Source organism: Oenanthe melanoleuca, chromosome 14, assembly GCF_029582105.1.
Source record: "Oenanthe melanoleuca isolate GR-GAL-2019-014 chromosome 14, OMel1.0, whole genome shotgun sequence".
Lineage (NCBI taxonomy): Eukaryota > Metazoa > Chordata > Aves > Passeriformes > Muscicapidae > Oenanthe > Oenanthe melanoleuca.
Window position 1 is genome coordinate 9,496,306 of NC_079348.1, and position 18,419 is coordinate 9,514,724.

The following is an 18,419-nucleotide window of genomic DNA, read 5'->3' on the forward strand; positions in this document are numbered from 1 at the left end:
GAGTCCTTTGCATCCCAAGCCCTTCTGTGATTCCATGATAGTCGGCTGAACTGCAAGGGAAGTGTGAGGAGTGCCCTGCATTTCCAGCTGTTTATGAAAGCAGGTAGAGGAGTGCATTCACCCCTGTGGAGACCGGGCCGGGCCGGGCACCACGCAAACAGCGAGGTGCCGATGCCTGGTGAGAAGAGTGCTCAGGAGAGTTTGAGTTTGGTGCTTAAAAAACGCAACTACCCGATAAAAAATAACGGAATCACAGAATATTCTGTGAGTAGGAAGGACTCCAACTCCTAGCCCTGCACAGGACACCAACAATCTCGCCCTGTGCCTGAGTGGTGCCCAAATGCTCCTGGAGCTCTGTCAGCCTTGGGGCCATTACCACTGCCCTGGGGAGCCTGTTCAGTGTCCACCCTATGGATGAAAAACCTTTTCCTAGTATCTAACCCAAACCTTCCCTGAGAGAACGTCAAAATAAACAAAAATAATTGGAGAAGACCAGCTACCTCGCATTACCACTCGGCACACACGCCCTGCACGGCGAGAAGCGGAGGCTCATCTGCCGCAGCATGAACTGTGTGGGTATCCATGAGGGGACGGGCGTTTCCCTCAGGGACATTCCTGTCCGCGCGCCCCGGGACCCGCGCGGGGCGGAAACCGCCCGGCCGGGAGGACCGCGCGCGGACCCGGCAGGGGGCGCTGTCGGGGCGCGCACGCGTGCGCGGGAGCGGTGCCGCGATGGCGGCGCTGCTGGAGCACGAGAGCCAGATCTTCCTGGAGCTGTTCCACCGCGACGGGCTCGTCGTGTGCGCCCGCGGGCTCGGCATCGACCGCCTGCTGCTGCGCTTCCTGCGCCTCTACTGCGAGCCCGCCAGCCTCGTGCTCGTGCTCAACACCAGCCCCGCCGAGGAGGTGAGGGCAGCTGCCAGCGCCCGCCCCTTCCCCTCCTGGCTGGGGCGGGCGCGGCCCGGGGCCGGCCGGCGGCTCCCTGGGCTGGCGGGAGGGTGTGCGGCCTCCGGTGAGGGCAGCGCGGGGGTCGGGCTGTGCACCGGCTCCGGCACAGAACCGCAGAACGGGTCAGGTTGGCAGGGACCGCAGGGGCTCATCTGGTGCCTGCTCAGGCAAGATCATCCCAGAGCACACAGCACAGTATTGTGTCCAGACGGTTCTGGAACATCTCCAGCGAGGGAGACTCCACAGCCTCTGGACATTCTGTCCCAGTGCTCGGTCACTCATAGGGAAGAAGTTCTTCTTCGTGTTCAGGTGGAATTTCCTAGGCATCAGTTCCTGCCCTTTCCTCCTGTCCATTGCTGGGCCCCAGGAACAGAGCCCGGTCCCTGCTCTGAGCCTCCCTGCTCACCCTGACAGGCATTGCTGAGCTCTCTCTCAGCCATCTCCTCTCGAGGCCGAGCAGCCCCAGCTCCTTCAGCCTTTCCTCACAAGAGATGCTCCAGTCCCATCATCCTCTTTGTCACCCTCTGCTCCAGGAGCTCCATGTCCCTTTTGTCCAGAGGAGCCCAGAACTGGGCCCAGTACTCCAGATGTGCCCAGGAGGGCTGAGCAGAGGGGCAGGGTCACCTCCCTGACCTGCTGGCAACGCTGCTCCTAATGCACCCCAGGATCCCCTTGGCCCTCTTGGCCGCAAGGGCGCTGCTGGCTCAGGGACAGCTTGTTGTCCACCCCCAAGTCCTGGGGAAACTGTCAAATCACACACGTTCGGGATCCTGGCAGTTGAATTTCTGCTCCTGAAGCTCAATGAAGTCCTAGTAACACTAATGAGCTAAAACAAGTACATAATTTATAAGTAACCACTGAGGATAAAGGGGTGAAACATGCTTGTTTGGCTTGACAGTTTTGTCCCTAATTGTACAAAAAAAGTTGCTCTTTTTTCTCTGGATCCAGGCAAATTTCCCACCATCAGGAAGGGGAGATCTTGGGGGACCTCTTGTAGTAACCATAGGTGAATAAAGATCACAACTGTAGTTTATGAGATTAAGCTTGGTGGGTATGATCTACCTGCTGTAGTCATCTAACAACAGGTGAGGGCACTAAAAGACAATGTCTTCCCAATTCTCTGTTCTTAAGGCAGTATTAAATTGTGTTTTCTCTGAAAATGAGATACTGAAATATAAGAAAATATAAGCTCCTTGAAGTGTCAGTTGCTCATTTTTATGTAAGTATTGTCTAGTTATTACTGACTATGTAGATTTTTTAATCACCCAGATGAGTTTGAAACTGAAGAAAATATGTCGAAGAAAAAATCATAATAGTTCTGACTTCTTTTAGTATGTTATACTGTCATGTCTTAATTTGTTTTCAATAGCTCCTCAAAATTACCAGAGTATGTGTAATAAAGCTGCTTTTTGGATGGATACCACAATGATGGCTTGTGGTTTTACTATATTTGATTTAGGAGTATTTTATTGATCAGCTGAGGTCAGATGGAGTTGTTCATCTCCCTCGACGCGTTACTAATGAAATTGCAAATAATACTCGATATGAATTTTATACACAAGGAGGAGTCATCTTTGCAACAAGTCGGATCCTTGTGGTAGATTTCCTCACTGACAGAATTCCTGCCAATCTCATTACCGGTAAGAGCTTAATGAAATAAAGGTAAGAGTGTTCTGTTTGAAAATACCCAAAGCTTAAGAAGAGTTCTGTTAACAGCTATTGAGGTTGGAGAATTATTCCCTTTTTTTCCTCATCAAGACTGAGGTAAAAGAAGCAAATATGTAGTTCTTTGTTTTTTTGGTTTTTTTTCTCTCAACTTGTTTATTTAATCATACAGTTTAAAAAGGCTTTCGAAGAAGAATAATTGATTTGATTTGGTGAAATACTGTCCTATGCTCTATTGGCCTATTGTTAAAACTGATTTTAGATGTCATGCTTTATGAGCCTTGCACATTACCTATATTTTTGCATTAACAAATTACTCCTGATGACTTCTCATCAAAAAAACCCTCACTAATCTTTGACACACTGGACATTATGCAGATAGCTGTATTATGAAGTAATGCTGTTAACTGTGATTGTAAAGATTTGGGGAATAGCTTGCAACCTTTTTTTTCTTTGTTATATAGAAGCTATGCATGGAAGATGTGAGAGTTATCCTTCTCAAGTACTCTTCCCCTTTTCCCCCAACCACTCTTGTTTTTATGTTCCTGTCTAAGCTGGAAACCCTGTTACTGCCTGGAGAGCAGGAAAAAGAGATATCTAAGAGCCAGTGATTTAAGAATGCGTTACTGTTTTCTAAGTGTTAACATCTTAATGATTAAACATAGCTGAATATTGTATGCTTAGGAGAATGTGAGTTTCTTCTTCAGAAGCTGTACTTCCTTCCTTTTAGTCAAGCTATATCAAGTTCCACTCTAAAACATTTTGAACACTTTTATGCTGGAGTCAAATAATACCAGATTTTTCAATTCAAAAGAAGTGAATAGGTTTTCTGTGATAATTTCTCTTTTTCCCTTGACTCCTTCCTCTCTATCTTTCTACCCTACCAAAGAATAAAAGAAAAATTTTAAAAAAAGAAAGGTGAAAAGAAGAAATACAGTAAAGTTTTAAAAGTGATGCTGTCCTGTAGTGCCACAGATCTGTGACGGGTTTTGCATTGCCACCAGAGGTCAGTGTGAGAGCACCTGTAATTGACTAGTGGCTTCATTCTCAGCCTCCCAACACCCGGGTCCATGTGCCTTGTCTCTGTGAGATTGTTCAACAAAATCTTGTAGCAGTGTTTCATGAGGAGATAATAGCAAAAGCCTTTCTAGGTGTTAAAAAAGTCATTTGTAAAATCAGTGTGAATTAACATCTGATGAACTCATAAATCCAGCTAAATGAAGATAAGGAATTATCACTGCAGTAAAGCGGAATTATTCCTGGTGGTTTTGGCTGAATGGAAATAACGTACTTGACAGCACAGTGATACTGATGCAAGTTGGTGTAAAAAGATGTGGCAAGTTGTTTCTACCAAGGCCCACAGAGCAGGTGTGAACTCCCTTCATAAGCAGATATATGTTGACTAAAAACAGGAAAGTATCATAATAAACACAGTCTTACTGACCTGTTATAAATTCTGTCGTGTCGTTCTTTCTGTCATGTCCATCTGGGGTCACATCTTGATAAACTGGAAGTCACATCTTAATAATAATGACTGATCGTTATTATGTACTGAAAAATTTGCTTCATAAAACAGGTCTAACAATATCTGGATAGAAAAATGCCTTGTAGTGGATTATTTCAGGATTTAATCATGAATGGCAAGCAGTTAAATGGAAGAATTTTTTCTGGATGCTTTTTCATTTAGCAAGCAAAGGCATGTTAAAATCAATGGCTGGGTGCTGTGTTGAGGAGACATGTTACAGAAATTAAATGCTCTGTAAGTTTATTGGCTTATGTAGGCACAAGGTAAAGCCTGTGATGTTTTATCTCCTTTGCTTCCATTTTAGAAAGGCATTTATGATTCCACTGTGAACAGGTACTACATAGGTCTTACTTCAGCAGGGGAAGAGGGAAAATAATGCAATGTGCTGTTTAACATAATTAGCATGAGGAAAAAACAAGCCTTGGTTTAGCAGGTCTTGGCTGAGTGAACTGTGAACTCCAGAAGTGTTCACCTCAAACATGCAGTTAAATTTGACTCTTTCTTCATTTCTCTATTGAAATGTGCTTGATTGGTCTTTTAGTCTTACACCCATAGCCATGAAGAAAACTGGTGGTGTACTCATATATTTGATAATAGTAGCTGTCCTTGAGTATGAATATGACTGTCAGATGGGAGAGAAAAGCAAAATAAATGTTTTCAGAAGTTCTTTGATTATGTAAACACTTCAGCTGTTAGAAATGAAAGTTGCTTGACAAGTCTGTAATTCCAGAATTTCTCTTAACTAAAGGATTCAACTGCCACCACCTCAAGCACATCGAATTTGCTTTGTTGTAACAGTGTATTATGTCATGCATTTGCTTTTCCTGCTTTTAAAAGGCTGAAGTTCAAGTTATGCCTCAGGAGTAAAAAATTTTCCAAGCTAGTAAGTCCTACCACTTATGCACAAGCTGGTTTTTTTTTCATGTTAAAGATGCATTATTAACCCAGTTCTGTTATTTGACAATTCTGTGGTACTGAAACTGAGGAATCACTTGTTTAAATTGCAGAAAGTTTTCTCAACCTTCATTTTAGAATACTTAAATTCCTGTAGTTAAAAGAACAGTAGAAGAACAGGACAGTTGTGAGAAAAAATCTGTACAAAACCGAACTTTCTGTATTTTTTTTAACTTGAATTTTTTTTCTTTTGCCAGGCATTTTGGTGTACAAAGCACACAGAATCATTGAGTCCTGTCAGGAAGCGTTCATCTTGCGACTTTATCGCCAGAAGAACAAGCAAGGCTTTATTAAAGCTTTTACAGATAATGCAGTTGCATTTAACACTGGCTTTTGTCATGTGGAAAGAGTAATGAAAAATCTTTTTGTTGGGAAGCTTTATCTGTGGCCAAGGTGAGGCACTTCTTTACTTCACTGAAGAGTTAAACTTCAAGGAGAGATGAACGATGTTACAGTGGGTTCCTAAGAAAACGAGGTGTATGCAGTCACACTGCCAATCTGTGTTCCCTCCTGTATTCCCAAACAAATTTCCTTCAGTTTTTGACAGAGTAGTCTTAAAGATGCTGAATTTCTGAGAGTATTTTTGAAAATAGACTCAAATTGACTCTATTAAGGGGATGAACCGTATGGCTGATCTGTCCTTTTAGTCAACAGAAATCACAGCACAAGGTGATATTCTTAACAGTTTAAGAAAAGCTTCTTTTACTAAACAAGAGTATTTAAGCCATGAAAAAAAATCTCAGTTCCACTATTCATGGAGATGTTTGTTTCCAGCTGTGATGAAATTCCATGCATCTCTTTCTACATATCACATTTTTTTAATCTTCTTACACGTATGTTGTGTATGAAGTGTGTTTCTTGATGACTGTTAAAAAATTACTTACAAATTGCCAAGATGTGGCATGCACTGAATCTTCCGGGAGCAGATCCGCAAATGGAACTGGACAGTTTCTGTGACCCAGTCAGTGCTCTTGCCCTGGGCAAGAGCTCTGCTCATTTATTCTGCTAGTCCGAGCTGGAATGTGTTCCTCTGCATTGTAAATTCCTTAACAGTCTGTCTTTCAATATCCCAGGAAAGTAGAAGTGGACATATCTAGGTAGGAAAGTTGAGTAGGAGCTCTCTAGATTTCCTTCCTTGACTTCCATGAAAAGACCTGGAGCTGCAAGCTGCAGTAAGGGAAATGTCCATGGAGTTGCAGAGGTCAGCAGTCATCAGGTTGTCTGAGCCTCATCCTGTCAGGAACAGTCAGGTGACATCTCTGGGTCTGTGCAGTTGTAGTGGCTCCAAGGACAGGGTTCCAACACGGACTTGCAGCTTGTCATTGCAAGCTGGGAATGTCACAAAATCTTTTGGTGCAGCCGTGATTTCAGAGAATTCATGAACCCCTTCCAGTTTCTCCCTTGTATGATTTTTTGGGCTTATTTTAATATTTGCTATATGTGAGATGATGATGCAAAATCTAGTGCAGTAATTTTCCGTGGATCATTCACCAGCACTATAGGCTCACATGACTAGAATGACTACAGTCATAATTGTGGAACAGATGGTTTTCCAAGGCTGTTCATGAGATTGCAGTCTTCACATCAGTAGAAACTGATTTTGGAATTAACTTACTTGTTTACATTTTAAAAAATTGTAATTGTAGTTTATACAAACTTTTGAGTAATTCTAAGTCAAAACTGTGCATGTGAATCTTAAGAAACTGTTTTTCTCTTAGATTTCATGTAGCAGTACACTCCTTTTTAGAGAAGCATAAACCTGAAGTGGTGGAAATACACGTGGCAATGACCCCTGCTATGCTTGCTATCCAGACTGCAATCCTGGACATTCTGAATGCATGTCTGAGGGAACTCAAACGTTATAACCCAGCTCTTGAAGTAGAAGATCTATCTTTAGAGAATGCTATTGCTAAACCTTTTGACAAGGTAACCATTTTGATTGTTCTGCAGTGTCTAAATAACAGTATATAGATCTCCAAAGTAATCTGCCATGCAGACGGAAATGTCATTTGCAAAATAAATAACCAACAGCACCTGGGTGTTCTCCCACAACTTGTCTATTACTGGTACAAGGGGATGTAATGGTGATATGACAGTTGCCAGTAGGGTTTTTGATTTATTGGTATTATTCTTCCTTCATTTCCAAAGTCCCAACAGTAAAAGCACCCCAATTCATGTTTAGTAATAATTGTTGCTGCTGTTATTAGTAAGACAGCTGCAACTTCAGCTCAGAATACTTTGGAGATAAGTATCAGTAATTGCCACGCACATACTCACCTTTTTCTTTTGAATTTCTTGCTTATGTTTTTTATTTCCTCTAGTAGGAAAAGCACATGCATACATCTGCTGTATCTTTAATCATTATGTATGACTATAACTTTGTGTTCATTGTTATTTTTGACAGATCTGCAATGATATGCTTTTGTTAGGGTGAAATCAACTATCAGAGTGCAACACAGTTACTGGTTAACTGTGATTTAATCTGGATGGAAGGCCTTCTGTACTTTAAATATTTGAAGTTTTTTTCTCGGCTCTATAAGTTGCACATCTTCATGATACTTACCTGATTTTGGAAACTAAATGACATTATAATGGTTTTTGCTGTACCTAAGTGAAGTGCACTAATTCCTAAATACTATAGGTTAGTACCAGTAAAATAAGGGGTTTTTTATAATTTTACCAGTATTTCATTATCAGATGGGAATGAAAAACAATATTGAAAGCATTAAATTATATATGTCTGCTAATTGCTGAAATGAAAAGCATCTATATTATATTAACTTTGCTAAAATATGGTAACTTATATCAAAATAAATATCACATCTTTATTTTGATATCCATAATAATTTTGAGAAACCAGAGTGTCCTCTGTAAAATTAAAGTGCATTCTCAGCTTGGTTAGAAGCTATAATGCAATACTGTATGTTTGACACTCCAAACTTTCCCATTTTTATTTCCAGACGATACGTCACTATTTAGATCCTCTCTGGCATCAGCTTGGAGCTAAGACAAAGTCTTTGGTCCAGGATTTGAAGGTCCTACGTACTTTGCTACTGTATCTAACCCAGTATGATTGTGTCACTTTCCTTAATCTTCTGGAGTCACTGAAAGCAAGTGAAAAAGCTTTTGGTGAGAATTCAGGTAAACATGGATTAACTATACAAATTAATGCATGAAACAGTGCAATGTTGATGTTTTCAATTGTCATTCCCAAACATATGAAGGTATCTAATTAAGTTTTACACAACCAGCCATAAGGACGTAGGTTTTTATTGACAGATAATTCTTTCATCTTCCCACTTAACTGCTGTTACTTAACGGTGTGAGATTTGCATCACATTTCTGTCTTTTATTAAGCTGGCGATTACACAGCAAGCAGGTAGGGCAGGTATTCCAGGTATATCTGGGGCTTATTACTGCAGACGGTTGGAACATACATACACACATCGCAGATGTCAAACTACTGCTGCTTCCTTCTCATCTCCTTTCCAGGCTGGCTGTTCCTTGACTCCAGTACTTCAATGTTTGTGAATGCTCGAGCTCGAGTTTATCGCATGGCAGATGAGAAACTGAATCAGAAAGGCAAAGGCTCAGGCTCTGAAAAACGTGATGCAAAGAAGGAAACTGGTACTGATGATTCCTAATTTTAAGTTTGAGAGTGTCACACGATTCCAAGTGCTTTGCATATTATTACTTGTGCTCTGGTTCCCTGCATGAACTTCCACAGCTCAGGATAGCTGGGATAAATTGAGACATAATCTTAGTTCCAAAAGCATATAATAAAAACACAAAAGAGTCACGAAATAGGGGATTCTCCTAAGCTTGCTCAGCTGATCACTGGGAGAGCTTTTGTGGAATTATTCTTGCATTACATTGATGTTTAGTTTCATCTTTATTATCTTATGTGAAAGAGTAGGAAGCCATGGTTGCTTTTATTAAAAAAATATATTCAGGAGATTCAGAATTGAAGAATGAGTGAATATTTCAGGGTTCTGCTTCACAAAAGCACTTATCTCCATTTTTAAATTTGAGCGTTCTCCACCTCATTAGCATAACAAGTTGCATATGTAGGCTGTTGAATATCATATGTGCCAAAAACCATCACACTATTGACATCTAACCACTGATTTAAAGTCTGAAGGACATGTTGGCTGAAAGAACTGCTGTATTCAATCTTACTTTGTTTCAGAACTGAAAAAGGAATTGGTTCTAGAAAGTAACCCAAAATGGGAAGCTTTGAGAGAAGTACTGAAAGAGATTGAAAATGAGAATAAGAGCAGTGACAACCTTGGTGGTCCAGGTGAGAGAATACTAAATAATGTAAGTTTTCTGGTACTTCTACTGATCTGTACTTCTACTTGACCTTGGAGAGAAGGAACTAATTCTTCTATGTAGTTTTATCAAAGAGCTGATTTAAATTTAGTAATTTGTGGCCTTAAGATGAGGAATTTATGTGTATTATGTATATAAACTATGTAAAATTAGGTAGTTTTATATAAACTCTTATTAGCTTGCTCTAAAAGAGAAATGCTGTTCATTCCTCAATGCAATACTTTTTAGGAAAGAACCTGTACTATTCTGAAAAAACATCTTAGGTACATTTTAGTAGTGTACTGATACCTTAGTTCCAAGCCGAATACAACTGATGTGGAAATTTATAATTATCAAGGTACCATTCACTCATTTCTGAAGTTTGAGTTCAAAACAAAAATAGGGGTTCTGTCCTACAGCCTTTCTAACTTGCACATTCTATTCATGCACCTGAAAATTTGCTTCTCATGAGTTGCATATAAATGAGGTAGAGATTAGGAGGCAGGGGAAAGAGTCTAACTGCTTTCCTGCCTTTCCTATTTTAGGGCTTTTCATTCCCTTAAAATTTAGCAAGTTTTATTTTAGGAAATAGTAAGGGTAAAAAAGTGCTCTTTTTTCCCACCCACAGTGTTCTGACTCTGGGTAAGAACTGGCTCTCTCACCTAGTGTTGTAGGAGTTTATCTGAGTCAGCTTGTGGAGAATGGTTATTCACAAATGTCAGTAATACTGTGTGAAACGTGTTTTGTAGACTCTCTAACACAGCTGAAAAATTAGAATGGTCTAAATTAAATTCTATCTTACTCCACATCTTGAAAATGAGTGGTTATTTGAGTATGTTTCAGCACACACTATATCTGCTTCATTTCCAATGATCAGAAGGAAAACTTTATGAATTTAGATGTTGTAAGAATAAGGAATGTTGGACTTCCATTAATCTTCTCTGATTTTATTTGGTACAAAAAGCCATGCAGCCTAGATTCTCTCAAAGTCCAGAGCGACTGTGGCAGCCGAATGTCAAGGCATTTGGCAGGCAAAGTGCTTAAATCAGTGCAAGCCATTGGCTCAGGAGGTGCTTGTAACTGGATAAGAAGCAAGTGTTACAGGCTGTAAACATGGTATTGTTTCTTGACTGCAGGGCAAGTGCTCATTTGTGCCAGTGATGACCGAGCCTGTGCACAGCTCAGGGAGTATATTATTACTGGAGCAGAAGCTTTTTTAACAAGACTATATAACAAAACCTTCGGAAAGGACGAGAAAGCTGGAGAATTGTGGATTAAGGACAGAAAAGCCGAAGGAAATGCCAAACCAGACACAGGGCCTCAGGCCAAAAAAGCCAAACTCACAGCTTCTTCAAAACAAAATAAACACAAGAAGCAGCAAGACCGGACTATAATCCAAATGATAGGGAAAACTGAGGAGGAAAAAAGAGAGGACGTCGAGGTGGAAGACAAACCAGAATTAAGTGGTAGCCAAGAAGGCAACACTGAAGAGACCATTCCTGAAGATTTTGATGTGAACTTGCCCTCAGATTGTTACTATGGGATTTTCAAGGACCCACTGACGATTATCCACCCGCTGCAGGGCTGTGGGGATCCCTACGCACTCACTCGGGTGCTGCATGAAGTGGAACCCAGATATGTTGTGTTGTATGATGCAGAACTCACTTTTGTTCGGCAGCTGGAAATCTACAAGGCAAGCAGACCTGGGAAGCCTTTGAGGCAAGTTGACTTGGCTAGGGTAATTCTAGTCTGAAAAGCAAAAACTAAAACTGTACTGTCAGCAGTCAATGCAGAACATGCTGCAGTTCATTTTCATTAGCTACTTTTCAGTTCCTGTTGAGCCCTTAAGTTTAAACAAAAGCATAATTTTTACTTTGCAGAAAGTATTTAAGTCCCTTAACAGCAGAAATGTATCTGTTTAAAAAAAAAAATCCAGGACCTCTGCTTCAATTATTTTAGTGGCAGGAGATCATTTTGAGGTAGTGCAATCTCATTTTAAACCATCTCTGAAGATATGATTTTTATAAAAAAGGATTAATTTTGGGCTTGATTGATTTTCACATTTCCTGATGTTCATCATGTGGAATACCAGTAATTCAGAAACTGTAACAAAGAAGCAAGTAAAAGAAACACAATAAAGAAAATTAGTATTTGCAGTTTTAGCATTTGCTGATAGAAAGATCACCACATTGGGTATATGTATTTAATACACCTGGGAATTTCACACTTAACTTGTCAGGCACTTACTGCTACTAATCTTAAATTTATTTGTTGTAGTTTTTTTTAACTTAATACAAAGTTTTGTGACCTCTTATTTTTTCTCTTCTATACCTGCAGAGTTTATTTCCTCATATATGGGGGCTCCACAGAAGAGCAGCGCTACCTTACAGCTCTGAGAAAAGAGAAGGAGGCCTTCGAAAAACTCATTCGGTAGCACAATTAGTTTGACTGCCTTTATAATTAATGTTTCATGTAATTCCCCAATATGCTTACAATATGCTGATCAGGTTTGCATTTAGTATTAAACTATATATAATTATAACATCTGGATGAAGGGTATTGAAGTATTTCAATCTTCTTTACTCCTACATTTGCAGTTTTTAGTGTGTGTTTGTTTGCGGTTCCTTAGAGAGAAGGCCAGCATGGTTGTTCCTGAAGAAAGAGAAGGAAGAGATGAAACAAACTTAGACCTCCTCAGAGATGCTAGACCTGCCTCTGTGTCTGCTGACACACGCAAAGCAGGTGAGCAACTCCTAGGTCAGGCTTGAAGCCCAGAGCTTTCCAAAAGTCCCATAACTATTGCACTTTAAATCCCCCTCAAAGCATCTGGGCAGAGAAATGTTGTATGTTGGTTATGCAGTCTTCTTGCTAAGAAGAAACATAATTTCCCAGTGAAAATGAGCTGTGGTTTCCTTTGAAAATACAGGTTAATGAAGTATTTGAGACAGATGCCATTTGGATTGTTTCCAGTCAGATTGTTGGTTGTGAGGCTGTCTAGTGCTGCTTGTCGAAAGAGAAATTTAAACATAGAAACTGAAGTCTTCAGATGGTCAAAGGCAGTGTTGTCCTTCAGCTAGTAAACGTTGGGGACTTCTTTTCATTTTAGCAAAACATGCTGCCTTGGTAAACAACTGCACATCATGGGTTTGATCACTTCCTTTACAATAAAGTATCCTTTTATTGCAATTCTAACCATATTTTTGTTCTTTTCCTCTGATATGTATGCTGTGCCTCTGCCTGTTTTTCTTTGCTGTCTTTTCTGTAATCCTGCTCTCCTTTGTCATATGCTCTGTAATCTTTGCTATTACATCTTTTGTGACCTTGGTGCTGCAGTCTGTTTATGTGTCCTGCAGATCTGTAGAGGCCAGTGCATAATTCCTACAGTAAAGTGCTATATTTCTGTGGGAAACAGCTGGAAATAAAAGGGATCTGCTTCATTATCTTGTTTTGCTGGCAGCCTTTTAAAGATTTCCCTGATTAATTTCAATAATTTTCATCTACAGCTTAATGTATTTCATTGTCACCTATACAAAGCTGACAGCAAGTAGCAAGGTAGTTCTATCGAGCCACTCCATAAACTATAGTATATATTTAGGAATGTAATGTTTTTTCTCTAGCAGTTAAAAATCAAATGAAGTCTGGATTTATTGTACTGCTGAATTTGAGATACAACTTAAGATGAGAAGTCCATCCATTGCAGAAGCCATGGCAGCATACAGGAAAACAAGAGGAGTAGGAAGTGCAAAGTATGGGGATAACAGTGTTTATTTTGCTCTTTAGGCGGACAGGAACAGAAGGGTGTCCAGCAAACCATAATCGTGGATATGCGGGAATTCCGTAGTGAGCTTCCATCACTGATCCATCGCCGTGGGATCGACATTGAGCCTGTGACGTTGGAAGTTGGGGATTATATTCTAACCCCTGACATCTGTGTGGAGCGGAAGAGCATCAGCGATCTAATTGGTTCCTTGAACAATGGCAGGCTGTACGCACAGTGCGTGTCCATGTGCCGCTACTACAAGCGGCCAGTTCTCCTCATTGAATTTGATCCCAACAAATCCTTCTCCTTGATCCCTCGAGGCTCTTTACAGCCAGAAATTTCCAGTAATGATGTTACTTCTAAACTAACCCTTCTCACACTGCACTTCCCAAAGTTACGAATCCTGTGGTGTCCTTCTCCCCATGCTACTGCTGAACTGTTTGAAGAATTGAAACAAAACCATCCCCAACCCGACGCAGAAACAGCGATGGCCATCACTGCAGATTCCGAAATTCTTCCTGAGTCAGACAAGTATAACCCTGGGCCTCAGGACTTCTTGCTAAAAATGCCAGGGGTTAATGCAAAGAACTGTCGTGCCTTAATGACCCATGTTAAAAGCATTGCAGAGCTGGTGACACTGTCCAAGGATGAGCTAGCCAAGATTTTGGGTAATGCTACCAATGCCACACAACTCTTCGATTTTATTCACCTGACCTATGCAGAGGCACTAGCCAAAGGAAAAAGCAAAAGATGACTCATGACATTGTTCAACACACAGCACAGATAAGCTTTTCTGGCAGAGTACTTTGACAAATACATGAAATATTTTCATAAATGTCCTTTCTAAGATAACCAGCTGTTTCTTGCTATTGCTGTTCCATCAGTTTTAGCATGTGAGTTAATTATTACTGAAGGTAAGTTTCAAGAGGAAAAGGTATTTTTAAAAGAGAAAGGTGAATTATCTTTCTTCTTCTTAAAGCACTTTAATCAATTCTATAATACCACTGAATTAGCTAAATGAAGTTTTTCACCAAGACCATAAGAATTAAGTGCTAAGACTAACTTATAAAGGCGTTTTGTGAAAGTTATGATGTCTTGTTCCAGCTAAAAATGTGCTGTTTTGATTAGTCTATGTGACCCGCTGCATGATACAACACTGCTTTTGCCATTTTTAATGTCTTTGGCAATTGCCAGTTTTTGATTGACAGTGATGGAGCTATTTGAAACACATTGTGGTCTTTACTCAAGACTTTGTTTAGAATATATTGGGACTGAATCCTGAATTTTAGAACGTGACCGTAAGCCTTTGTCACAGTAAAATCCATTTGTATCCTATGCCCTATATTTTGCTTGCTTACCTTACTACCAGTTACACTTTTTACCATTCCAAAGCCAGTAAAGCTGTCTTGCTGGATTTTGCAAGCTGCTCTCCTTTAGTCACTGGGTAGAGATTCTATGGTGCTGCAGTGTCACTTAATTTCAAGAGTGCCTTACTTATACTTTTAAGAGGCTTTGTTTTTCACTCAGTTTTGATAGCTCTTTCACCTCCTCTTTCACTTGAAAGTGAAAAATCTGGGTGTACCATTGGCACTGTGCCTTTATACCAAAGAATATTTCCTCTTGTAAAACGCAGTTGTTTTCTAAACAAGGTTTTCCAAAAGTGTTGAAAGTTCGTCCAATATTGGCTTCTTTTGTGTCCTATTGCTCTTGTATTTTTATGTCTCAAATCAACTGTGTAATAAACTCAGTAAAGCTATTGTCATGTACAAGATAATACTTTTAGCATTTTGTATAGCATAAAAGAGGGAAAAGTTTGTGAATGTGTGCATTGTGAAATCATATATTCTACATTGAACTTTGATACAACTATGTAACAAACTGCCGTTGCCAAAAGGAGTTGGTCCAGTATTATTCCATGCTAATGTATTTACATTTGCTATTTAAAAAACCTTTATCTATGACTTGCACATGTATTTATACGATTCTAATGGGAACAACGGGCCAGTATGATCTCCTTCATGAAAGGAGAAAATATTTTTTGTGTTCAGGTTCAGTAAAAACTGTACTGTCACTAAAATGTTTATTGTAAATTTTAAGTGTGAATTATGAATTGTTAACTTTAATCTATGGCTGAGCTATGACAAATTTCCAAGGGAACATTTTTCTGCAGATGCAAATTTTATTATTAAATGCACCCATAATAAGATTAAAATTTGTTCATTATCTTGTTTTTCATTTGGCTGTATTGATATTCAGAACATTTTTATTTTTGTGTGTGGATTACAATCCAGATCTTAGAGTTTCTACTGCCCTAGATTCTGATTTATTTAATATGAGAAGAAGTCTTTCCATGAGACTTTTGTGTATTCAAATTAATATTGTCAGATGTGCAGAGGGTTGATAATGCCTGTAAAGCAGTGCTAAGAGAACTGAAAATCAGAGTAAGATCAAACTGTCCTGAGTGCAGGCCTGTAGAGCCTGATTCAGAAAAGGGCAGCTGACCAGCCTTTGAGAACAAGCATTGCTTGTGCAATGGGCTTTAGGGTGCTCCATGAACTGAAGGTTTGGGGTTTTTCCACAGATGCTGCCTCAGCTCTGTCGGTGAGGTTTGGAGTTTTTGCACTGATGTGTATGGGGTGAAAATGAAGGGTATAATAGCAGGTGATAAAGTTGTAGCTTTGTGTTGTATGCTAGGTAAGAATTACATCATGCAATTAAATAATTATTTGCTAAATATTTTAATGAAATTGCCTTTTGCTTATATGTACGGAATTTTTGTAAAGCTGTTTCTTTTTTCTCTCTCTACGCAAGATTTGCCCTTTTTCTCTGGAATAACCACAAGTAGCATTGTTGCATGCTATTATTGCTGCTGTGATTTGGCATTTCACTGTATTAGGTTCGATTGCCAGTTAGAGCTGTGTCCTCCTGGGACAGGTATGGACTATGCTCCCAGGTGGGAGAGGTCCTGTGTCCTGAAACCACTTATCCCTGACATAATGGATCCAAAGGCTCTGCCTGAATGCAGTCATAACACAAGGTTGGGTAAACAATGAAAATCCTCTCTTTGATGAACAATCATGGAAGTTGTACATCTTGTCACAGCTGATGTTTTTAATTTGTGCTTTTTTTTTAAAACTGCCTTCAGTTTGGGAGTGTCTCCACTTCTTCCTTATCCCCTAACTAAGACTTCATGTTCTCAGGTCCCTCAGTAGGTGAAGCCTTCCTGTGTGGGGTTCACATGCTATAGAATGGCCAAGTTGCTCCTTTATGCAGCTTCTCCTGGGCTTTGGTCACTGACAGTTCATCTAGAATAACCACACAACCTCTTAGGAGCAAATGCAGCTTGTATTAGCAAATCTATTTAGCACAGGATAGATGAAGCTGCAGTCCCTGTGTTTAAGTCATCTGGTTACTGTTCCTGCACATGGGGATACTTGCCGTTTCAAGCTACAGCTGCAAAAGGAAACTTTGCTGGCAGTGTTGTCACTGTGCAGCCCCTAATCAAAGCAAACCTTACCTTCAAAATTTCTTCTGCACAAACAGGTAAAGTAGGGCTTTTCTGGAAGTAGCTAGATTGATTGTTTCAAAACTTAAATGTTAATTATTTGGCCAGAACTCCACACAGTTTATAAAATATGTAGCCGTGCTGTTAAAAACAGTGACTCTTTTGGAAAGTGGAAAAAATTAAGTGTGAGGATTGTTGTGATTGTGATTTCACATTTGCAGAGTGATAGTACAATCACAACTTAATTTTTAAGAATTAAAATATCTGTCTCTAAAGCTTTCCTTACTCAGGATTCCAATTCTGACTATAGAATAGAATCCAAAAGCAAATATCTGCCAAAAAATAATTATTAAATGGCTACCTTACATACCAAACACCATAAAGAAATGTAACTGAGTGTCAATAAAGAAACTTGTCCTGTTTCCGGTATTTCAGGCTCCATAAGCTGGGTTTACAATCCTTTCCTAAGGACCATTTAGGATAAAGTTCTCTTTAGCCCTTACTCCAAGATAACCTAAATTAAATTAATATTCTGTTGATCTGTTTTGTAAAATATGTGATTTCAAGAAATGCAAATAGGATCAGAAACCAGAAAGTTCAGAAACCATTGCTCCAGCATTTTGTAATACCGTGTCATTATAACTTATTTCATGTGTTCTTTCTTCATATAATAGCAAGAATTTTGGATATTTGCAGAATCAAACTAAGAATAAGCCCTTTTATGTGCTTCATATGAAGTCTTTAATATATTGTTAACTGTTACATACCTTCTTGCATTGAAAATACATTACCAATCTAGTATGTGCACTTTCTTAATTTGCATATTTTGATAAGATTGTACAAAGAAGTACTCAAGTGTTTTAAAGTTTCAGTGCCATTTTTATTGAGTACATAATGTTAGGAGCTCATCTCCCAGACTTTTCAATACAGATAGGTTGGCCATTTTTATAACTTGAGTTTTGATGTGTATTTTGGAAGCTTCTTCTCAATAAGTTAAAGGGAAGAAATGTCTTCAGTCACAGTCTTAAAAATGGGAACTGCTTAGTAGTTTGGCTGGCCATGACTTAGCTGAGAGATGAATTCTTACTGAAGTTAGTGAGGGTAACCAGGGCTCCTACACTGCTATGGTGATTTGTTCTCTAAACAGATGTTGCTGCAACTTATCAAAATGGGCCTGTGTATGTACTAATTTTAGTATCTTTTTTTAAAAGCATGACAAAATTACTTTAATCCACAACTGCTATGAAGCAGTCTTCCTAGAATATTTAATCAGGGCTAAATAAGATAACCGTTTTCTCAGCTTGCATTTTACCGTAGTTCTGTCTGTGAGAGTTTCCCTCTATAAATAAAAGCATAGTTTTCATTTCTAGGGTTCTCAGTTCCTCGTTATTTCTTTTTTCTTTCACCTTGATCATCTCCTGTCAAAGAGCCTGGAGTTATTAAACACCTGACATTTTTTCCAAGCTGGCATTATTAGTCAGCAGTGCAATCTTGATCTTGTACTCTCAGCTTCTTGCTCTCAGAATGGCACTTATTTTTATTCTTTTTTTTGTTTAAGAAAACACAGCGCCTATGTGGCAAGAGCTTTTGGAACTGACTTGCATTTTTTAATGCAACTTTTCAACTTTTCTCATGTAAGTTCAGATCACAATCAATAGTCAAAGTAAAACCAGACATAAGTCTTCCTGGTTATGAGATGCTAAGGTTTACCATTAGCTAGGCCCAGAGTTTCAGAAACTATTAAGATGGAA

The 18,419-nt window shown here is 39.5% G+C and overlaps 1 protein-coding gene across 1 annotated transcript; it reads left to right on the forward strand.

The window, feature by feature from the left end:
• The first annotated feature begins 682 nt into the window (after nt 1-682).
• On the forward strand, nt 683-18,034 carry ERCC4 (ERCC excision repair 4, endonuclease catalytic subunit). The gene is made up of 11 exons (XM_056503614.1): nt 683-906; nt 2,408-2,588; nt 5,290-5,485; nt 6,811-7,018; nt 8,053-8,233; nt 8,585-8,719; nt 9,282-9,392; nt 10,540-11,122; nt 11,741-11,833; nt 12,033-12,145; nt 13,184-18,034. The coding sequence occupies exons 1-11, from the start codon at nt 733-735 to the stop codon at nt 13,915-13,917; spliced, it is 2,709 nt and encodes a 902-aa protein (XP_056359589.1). The 5' UTR covers nt 683-732; the 3' UTR covers nt 13,918-18,034.
• The last annotated feature ends 385 nt before the right edge of the window (nt 18,035-18,419 follow it).

Coding starts and splice junctions, on each gene's coding strand:
- ERCC4 (XM_056503614.1), top strand. CDS start 733: ATGGCGGCGCTGCTGGAGCACGAGAGCCAGATCTTCCTGGAGCTGTTC. Junction 907..2,407: donor ACACCAGCCCCGCCGAGGAG/GTGAGGGCAGCT, acceptor TATTTGATTTAG/GAGTATTTTATTGATCAGCT. Junction 2,589..5,289: donor TCCTGCCAATCTCATTACCG/GTAAGAGCTTAA, acceptor TTCTTTTGCCAG/GCATTTTGGTGTACAAAGCA.